The following is a 9,311-nucleotide window of genomic DNA, read 5'->3' as shown; positions in this document are numbered from 1 at the left end:
GTGAATGGCATTGTTTATCACACTGCCAATGACAGTCTATGTATGCCCTCTCTTTCTGTCAAGCAATGTTTGTGGCAGAAGAGCTTGTGAATCAAGCTGGGAAATCAAAATGGCTGGACTGACTATCAAATTTGCCTCCCACTTTGCTCCACCATTCATAGGTATATGAAGACACTTTAACTTTTCCCAGTATCCAATAGGTTATCTAAACTGGAACACTAAACTGAAGCTAAATTTATTAAGATGTCATTAGTGTCTGCTAATGTTGTGTATTGGTATGACAATTCTGGAATTTGAAGTCTTCTTTAGGTCTTACAGCATGTGTTGTGTGTGGCCAATTTGAAGCAAGTATCGTGACACTGTCCTGAGTGCTCTGAGAGATGATGTGTGACAGCTTTTAATCCCCCGAAGGTTTGAGAATTGAAAATGTCTAAACCTATTATGGAAGCCTCTGTACTGGCTTCAGCACCTGCACCATAAATGGGCACATGCCGGTTGCCCAGATGAGGTCTTGGCATTCACTCATCATTTCTACAAGTTTAGGCTAGACTCCTGAATAGCTTTTTGGACCTGTACCCTTTCCAGCAACACAGATGTGTAGTCTCCCCACTATAGCACAGGAACATTTGTGAAAGAGAAATATTACTAAGGGTTGGGCTAATCGCACTGACTTTTTGGGTGTCATTCAAACTTTACTGTATACTTTTCCCAGTTTATCACAGTCTAAATGCTAGGAACTAAATTCCTACCAGATCTTGGCATATTTTACAATTTTTTTCAATGTGAACAAATAAAACACGTACAAAGAACGAGCACATTGAATTTTTACCAATGTCACAGACTTTGGACTTTGTTAACACTGTGATTTAAGTTCGGGCTTGGCTCCTGGACTTTGGCAGCTAGCTGCTGGTGTCTGTGGCCAGTTATGAGTTTCATGTGAAACACAATTGCCAAGAGTGGTGCCACACTGCCGTAGAGGAGTCTACTTGCAGGGTTCTCCTCTACCTCTCCATCCCTGGGAAGCAGCCTTTGGTGTTAGATTAGAGGAAATGTATTTAGTAGCTCTTGTTTAGTTTATACTGGAGACTTTCTCCCCTAAAGTGAAAACCAGGATCCTCTTTCTGCTCTTTCTCCTTAGCAAATAGAGTCTAATACTAGCCAAGTGCTGGCACCATTTCACAGCACCTTGTCTCACCTGGTGCTGAAATCAGGCATGGGAAGGACTGAGAGAGCTCCAGCTTTTCTCTGGATATCTTTCCTTCATTCCTGGGAGATGGGATCAGCAGTTAATATTAGACAAGCAGTTAGGAGCAGACTTCTATCTGCAGCTCAGTAATGATTCATCTCCCATTCAAATGGCATAACTGAATGATGGAGCTGGGAGGCTTCTTACTGGACATAGGGACCCACACAGCATTTCAGAATAGGTGTTATGGGATGGCTGTAATTTAAGTACAGGGACTTAATGCTTTGGAAGCCTCAAAAATAACTATAATTTTTTAAAAAAATGAACAAGAGAGAAAATCTGGGCTCTAACCCAAGCTTAATATTTGATGTAAGCATAGCCATAAACAGGATGTGAGCTAAGGTCTACACAAGGTACAGGATATTATGCTAGAAGGATGCATTTACCTCCCTGATCTTAATCCAAACTATGATTTTTATGATGTAGGTGAGAAGATAAGTTTTTAAAATAAATGATCTCCTTTAAAATGCACTTTCTGTTAAGAGCGAGACAATTCTACAAACAAATTATCAAAAATTTAGATAAGATCCATTTTACTGCTGACATTAAAATCATTCTTATCTAAAGATGCCTGCCTTTATTTCAGCACAAGAAGTATTTCAGTTTGGGAAGACATAAATTTCTGTGTTGCAGGCTCCATTATGAAAAGGAAACTGCATGAAGATACCAGAAAAAGAAACTCCACTGTTGTCATGGTGACAGCAATTAGCAGCAGTTAAAACAGCAAACAATGGATTTAATGGTTTGATCTAATAGTGACTTAATTACTTACCAGACTAGTTTGTCTATCAGCATTTCAATACACAGGAATAATTCAGTGCTGTGCTCCCACTACACGATGCTTTTGCTTAGCATTTTGAGTCTATTACAAGCAGAATTGCAGTAGCATCATTATCATAAATATTTTTTATTCCATATGTGGTGGGAAGGCCAAGGTAAATGCTCTCTAGCCATCCCACTTAAACACCTCTTGTCATGCAGCAGAGAGTCTGCTAGACAGAAAGGAGCAGTCTGTGTTCATTGTACTGTGGTGGTAAAAAATAACCTGAATTCCACTGCAATTGTATCTCCTTTAAAATGGGTGGCAAATTTCAAGCTATTAGGGCCAGTCAAGTGTGTGCATTTTGGCTTATGTCAGGAATACATTTTCTTTTGTACAGACACCAAATGTCCACCTTTCTTTCTCCTCCTCATTATTTTTTAGGCTGTGGAAGTGGCAAATACCTTCACATCAATTCCCAAGACTATAAACTGGGTTGCAACTACTGTTTCCCATTGGTGGAATCAGCATTAAATGAAGGCCATGAAGTAATGGTATGCCATAGCTTGTGTCTGCCTTATTCAAGTGAGTGCTTTGACGCTGCCCTGTCCATCACCGGTAAGTTCTGAGTGCTGCCAGCATCTATAGGCCAGACCTTTATAAAGAGTCTAAATCACTTAGGCTGGCATAGCAATGTCTTCTAGGTTCAGGTTTTTTCAGTGACCAACAGAATATTTTGTGTTGTGTAAACCAGGTAAATCTACATTAGCACAAAAATTTTATATTATTGCAAACAGTGAAAAACTGTGAAATGGGTAAGTCACACAGATGTGACTGAATTTTATTCTAGTCCAAGCTCAACTAAATTATAATGTGCAAAACAGGAGAGGAGAGCCTGGTTTGTGCCTTATCCCATGGAAGAAATTTGGAATGTTGGCTCTGTCAGGAAGAAGATATAACAAAACTTGCTTAGGAACACTGAGTGTATTCAAAGCTCAGTATTAAATCCTTCTACACCTTTCCAAACACTGTTTTTAACTCCCATGTTAGATGGTTTGTCAGGCAACACAATTATTTTTGTGCTTATGAGGACAGATGACCATGACACTGATCCAGCCAGAAAGTAACCCAGTAAAAAGAAAGGCTGCTTCTAAACAGATCAGTCACCCATTGCTTCACTGCAGAGAGACCTGTTTCAGCAAAAGCAAGGGATAATGCAGAGAAAGGACAAGGAGCCGACGACAAAGCAAGCAGAAGAGCTTGTTTCAGTAGCACTGAAGTAGTTATCATCAGATAACCTCATATTTAATTTCTTACAAGATTTTTCCTTTTTGGTTAGTTGCCCTTTCCAACCTCAGTTAATGATGGAGGAGCTACCTGTCTTTGCCACTTTTCAAGCAGACATTGAATGGTAGCTTTAGCCTTTGCTTTTTTATTTTAGGTTTTGAAGATTCTTTTGTTTTAGGAGTCTTGAAATTACTCAACCACCTTTTAAAAGTTAGGTGTTAAGCTTATACTGATTAAAAGTTGGACAATACTGTAAATAAAACAAATTACAGTGCTCAGCAAACTTGATTTTCCGTTTCTCAACCAAAGGAGTGCGAAGGTCTCTAAGCCTTGTTAAATCAAAGTGAAATGTTAATAGCTTACATCTCTTGAAGTTAGTGAGTATCCTGACACAGCCTTTTCTCCATGTTTGGGTGACCTTTCTTTAAGCCCTGAAGGACTTTACTTTTCAAGTCTGGGTCCATTTGACATTTGATGGAAATCTAAGATTGCATTATTGTCACTGGTGCATCATTGCATGGGGCTGTGAACCATGCTCAGCTACACTATTTGAAAATCTTTCAGTCATGATTTAAGAAACGTGACAAGTAGCTAGCAGTCCTTATTGCTGTGTTTTCACATCCTTTGTCCAGATAGAGTAACAACCATCATGTGCCCAAAGGAGATTTGGCATTCTCTGGAAATCTAGGGTAAGGAAGTGAAGGACAAGCCAGACTTGCTGAAAGGGGTTTGTCACAATGTTCAGAAGTTGCATGACTCAAACAGTCTGTGCCCCAGGAGTACTTGTTAACAGTCTACAGAAAAGCAGAGTAGCTGGGATGAAGTTGCTGGAGATGTGGAACTACAGCCCTTCCTATCCACAGCAAGATGAAAGCCCTGCTTGCATGGCTGCTGGGTGAGAAGCTAAAATTGGTCAGAAATCCAGTAGGACACTCAGGCAACAGGGAGAACTGTGTCGTTATGGACCGTGGCCCTTTCAGCATTATAATATGGCTGCAAATTATAAAGTTATTTGTTACAACCTTTATCATCACAGATCATGCATGAAGCATAGTAATGATCATGTTTCCTTATTATTGTTGGAAAATGTGGTTCAGATGCATTATAAAACTTCAAATAATATGTTAAATTATTATATATACTAGTATACAGCATAATATTAGTACAGTACATATATACTATAGTTTTGGTAAGCATGTGTTCTCTTAATCTTAAGGAGATTGTCAAGGGAGGCAAGAAATTTCTGTAGGTGTTCTAAAGCCAGGTCTGTAGCAGGAAATATTGGCAGAAGAGGAGCATCAAGTCTAACTTGATGATTTTTCCTTGTATTCAACACCTATTGCGTACACATGTATAATGAAGTATTTTTGCCAGTTCTGTGAATGCGATCACCTATACTGACAAGAAACAAATTTGGACATATCAGCAAAAGTTTAAAATGGGATGGTTTCAAATGCTTAACATTCTGTTCAAGGAGACAAATTTGCCCTGTGAGTACACAATTCCTTCCACCATGTTTTCAATGCCTTTCCCAGTGTATTCATAGCATAGTTTTGATATTTAATACCACCGAACAATAGAAATCATCCACTTTGCCATATACTGATGGCTTTGCTACTGTTAGCATGATGGAGCCATTCCTGTAGTATTGAAATAAGTAGGATTTCTGCCACTTGCAGTAATGGAAAGAGGACTGGCCTGACGTTTCCGCTTTGGCTAAGGAATTGTTTTGAATCTTAATGCAGGACTGGATTTTTAGCATGGCTTTACCTCTATCAAGATGGCTTTCTCCTTTATATGAAAAGGAGTCACGTTTATATGGTCATGTTCTGTGTTCATAAAATCTTGTATATGCTGAGCTCTTGGACTCTGAGATGGGAAAGGGATAAGAGACAGCTTTTTCTGTTAATTTAGATAAGCACTTTCTTTCCTCCAAATGCAAAGGTGAAGACATCACATTTTCCTTTCTTATTAGGAGTCAGATACTCAAGTCAGTAGAGTTATTTCATATCACTGAAATACCTGATCAGATTCTTCATCCCAGTGGGGAGAAAGGGTTCCTGGAGTGAAGAGCATCAAATGGCTTTCTTTGGTGTTAATACTGATATGTGAAAATTAACTTCACTTTTATCTGTGATCTTCTAGTCATGTGGTAATTTAACAGAGAGAGTGAGGAGAACCTAAGGGATGTAAACCCATCTAGTCTCTAATTTACACTGTCTGGGAAAATGGTCTGTGTAATTGCAGAGTATAATTCTTAAAATTTACAAGGCGGAAGAGTCTTTTGCAGAAAAAAGAAGTCCAAACTAAAGATCCAGGAGAGTTTCTTTACTATATAGGGTTCTGTCTTTATGGTAAGATTAAAAGAGACACTGAGCAAGAAAAAAAATGAGTGTTAGTATTAGATAATATCAGCACAGTTACATTGCACTGATGTGCCAATTAGTATAGGCAAAATATTGCAATGCCATCATGACATAGTTTCTTTACCCCATAAAGAACCCTCATTTTTCTGTGCAACTTTGGTTATTTTGGCATAACACTGTTTTGTCAAATGTCATCACTACATGCCAGTTCTAAATTCTGTTTTTCCTAAGGATCAATCAGGATTACATCATAACAATTTTAACTTTTTCAAAGAAAAACGCACTGTGGTCAGAAAATTACATTTCCCGAAAGAAGCAGTGTTAAAGGCACAACAAGCAATCTGTCTCAGTGGAAAGCAGAGTATAATGAGGTCTGGTATGACAGCATCAGAAATTCTTTAACATATAGAGTTATATGTCTCTATATGTTAAATATAATAGAAATTTAAAAGACATCATAAAAAATGGCCCACTCTGCTTGGCTCTCATGAGATCCCACCCAGAGCACTGCATCTGACAGATGACTGATGACAGACAGAAGGACATGGACTTGTGGAAATGAGTCCAGAGAAGGGCTACAAAGATGCTCAGAGGGCTGGAGCACCTCTCCTATGAAGACAGGCTGAGGGAGTTGGGGTTGTTCAGCCTGGAGAAGAGAAGGCTCCAGGGACACCTCACAGCAGCCGTCCAGCACCTAAAGGCGCCCTACAGGAAAGTTGGAGGGGGACATTTTACAAGAGCATGTAGTGACAGGACATGCTTTAAACTGGAAGAGGGCAGATTTAGATTAGGTATTAGGAAGAAATTCTTTCCTGTGAGGGTGGCAAGGCACTGGCACAGGCTGCCCAGAGAAGCTGTGGATGCCCCATCCCTGGCAGTGCTCAAGGCCAGGCTGGATGGGGCTTTGAGCAGCCTGGGCTGGTGGAAGATGTCCCTGCCTATGGCAGGGGGTTTGGAACTAGATGATCTTTGAAGGTCCCTTCCAACCCAAACCATTCTATGATTCTGTGATACATTCTATGAAAAAACATGACCATCAAGAATTACAAGGGATAGTGTGAAGAAACAAAGTCAGGATGACTACAGCATAACATGAATTAGAACTAGGATAAGGTATTATAAATGTGTATGAAGCAAGAGGAAACATAAAGAAAAGAAGAGCAAGTAACTGGTGATGGGGGAAGTTGTATTTTTCTTTGGTCTTTACCAACAGTTAATGGTAGTCATCAAGTTAATAGAGCTTTAACCAGAGGACAGAAGTTTAGCCTATAAAAAGAAAATAATGGCTTAAAAAAAATTTAGATAAATTAGGTTTCACAAATTGTTAGGAAATAATTAAATTAATCTTAAATTACTGTGAACTAGCAGATTTTCTCTAAATTCTCCAATAACTGAAGAAAAGCAAACATAAGGCTTGCTTCTGAAAGAGAGAGAAAGAATATTAGAAGGAAGCCAGCCTAACCTAGATTTGTGCAAGGATACTAGAATAAATAATTTAAATAATCTGATTTAAATAGAATAAATTATTCAAACCTACAGAATACTAATGTAATGGGAAACAGCCAACATGTATTTGTCAGGAGCAATCCAATCTGCTTTCTGTCTTTGACAGGGTAATCATCCCAATAGACAGGGTAGCAGTAGAAGACATGATGTATCTTGACTCTTGTGTCATTGTTGCAAGTAAAATAAGTAAATAGAGCTAAGAATATGGAAAAAAAAATCATTCTCATAATGGATCAGTGATTCACTGTCCAGTCAGGACACATTTTAAAGGGGTGCTATTGGGAGCACCCTACATGTCTTTTGATGCAAAATTTTAATTAATACCTTTGATGGCAGGCAAGAGAGCATACTGAAAAAAATTGTGAAGGGCTCCTAAGTAGGAAGAATTGGAATTATTTTGGAAAATGGGATTTGACATCCAAATGACGAAGAGTTGTCTGAAATCAACAAGAGGCGATACAGCAACCATTGAGAGGGACGTACCATGCTCAGGAAGGAAACATTCAATGAACAAAGTCAAAAATTATGTCCAGGCAAGATGGTCCACCGGCCAACTATGTGTGAGTAGTGTCATGCTGTTACAAAATCAGGCAAATACCTGTCTGCATAATGGTGACAGAGCAGTTTCATGGAAGGCAGAAGAATGAGTCGTCCTCCTGCACTTGATACTTTTGAGACCCTGGGTGGAATATCATATCTGTTTTGGGGATCATGCCTTACAAAGTTATATGGAGACATTTTAAATAACTGATGTTAAGAAAATCTGAATTATTAGGGGAACCTGAAGGAATTTGGTTAGTCAAGAAAGTCAAGAAAGGTACAAAATAAGAAACATATTAGTCTTCAAATACATAAATGATATTTACAGAAAAGCATTCTTTATTTGACATGGGAATTTAAAAATAATCATTTTCCCCTGCAGCAAAGGTTATTTACCTCTGATATTAAAAGGCTTTCAAGAGCAGGTTAGAGCAATTTGGGTCACATTTGGGCCAAGTGTTTAGTTCTGCCTTGGAGCTGGAAAATGAATGACCTCTATTTTTGCATCTATTTTAATTCAAAGGCTACCTGACCTTGCTGAGCAAAATCTATTGACTCTTCTATAACCAGTTGCTACCTAATGTTAATACAGCTCCTCTCACAGCAGCGGACTCTCCTCCCTGATGGAAGTCAGAGGTGCAAAACACTAACAAAGTCTGAATATCACAGGAGGTCTTGGAGACAAAGGAGAAATGCCACCCACAAAGGGATTTTCTGGCTCTGACAAGGTGATCCACAGTGTACCTCTGCTTCTGAAATATCTGCAAGCCCTGATTTCAACCTTGGTCTCATGACTGTTAGTGTTTGATTTAAAGAGAACAATACAGTTATTTCTAAGGTAGTAGTCGGAAATTCTTAGAGATGCAAAGAAGCTCCACAGGAGCGTCAGAGCGTGTGGTTGTCACCTCCAGGGTTTATCTGTCATGCTGTTGCTCCCACTAGGTTTTTCAGCCAACAGCATTGTCTATCGGTGCAATTCTCACCAACAGGGAGAAACCTGATTTCTATCTCAATTAAATCAGGAGCTTTGTGTTCCTTGCATTGATATTTTAATGCAAGTTATAACTGTTTTATCAAAAATTTCCTAACTTTATTTCCAGTGGATGATACATAGTTATCTCAAGATGAGGTCAGGGCAGAAAAATTAATGAGCTTTTTTTTTTTTCCTTAGAAAAACATGCATGACAACAGAATAAGCTCTGCCCCTCACTGTTCCTTCTATTGCTCCAAGTTATTGAAGTACAGAACTGGTGCAAACTCCAAATACACCTGTACATTTAGTTTAATTTTCACAGTAGCAACCAGCAGCCTGCTCAGCATTTTTAAATGTAATCATTTATTTTAGACCATACTCGGGCTATCTGTGGTTTTATCATTGTCGTCATGTTGACAGTATGTCAGTTTTTGATCTCACCTACATGTTCTCAGCGACATGGTACCCGGTTGCAAGGTCTTGACCAGCTGTTGGGTGTCATTGAAAGAGGTGACAGCTTCTCACCAGCTGCACAGCTTGCTTGTGTACGGTTGTTGTCCTCTGCTCTCTTGGGGAGACGATCATCGCAGCCATGGTTTTGCAAGGAGGAATGGCTGAGCAGCCCCCACGTGA

The 9,311-nt window shown here is 39.1% G+C and overlaps 1 protein-coding gene across 1 annotated transcript in view; it reads left to right on the top strand.

Moving 5' to 3' along the window:
- LOC308059731 (putative tRNA methyltransferase 9B) overlaps positions 1 to 9,311 on the top strand; it is a 93,428-nt gene that overhangs the window by 66,472 nt on the left and 17,645 nt on the right. Inside the window, 1 exon segment of the mRNA XM_080377532.1 lies at positions 2,451 to 2,624. Within this exon segment, the coding sequence (XP_080233658.1) occupies positions 2,451 to 2,624 (174 nt within the window).

This window comes from Falco punctatus (genome assembly GCF_963210335.1).
Source record: "Falco punctatus genome assembly, chromosome: 2".
NCBI lineage: Eukaryota > Metazoa > Chordata > Aves > Falconiformes > Falconidae > Falco > Falco punctatus.
Note: the sequence above shows the minus strand (reverse complement) of the source record. Positions and strands in the feature narration are given on the sequence as shown.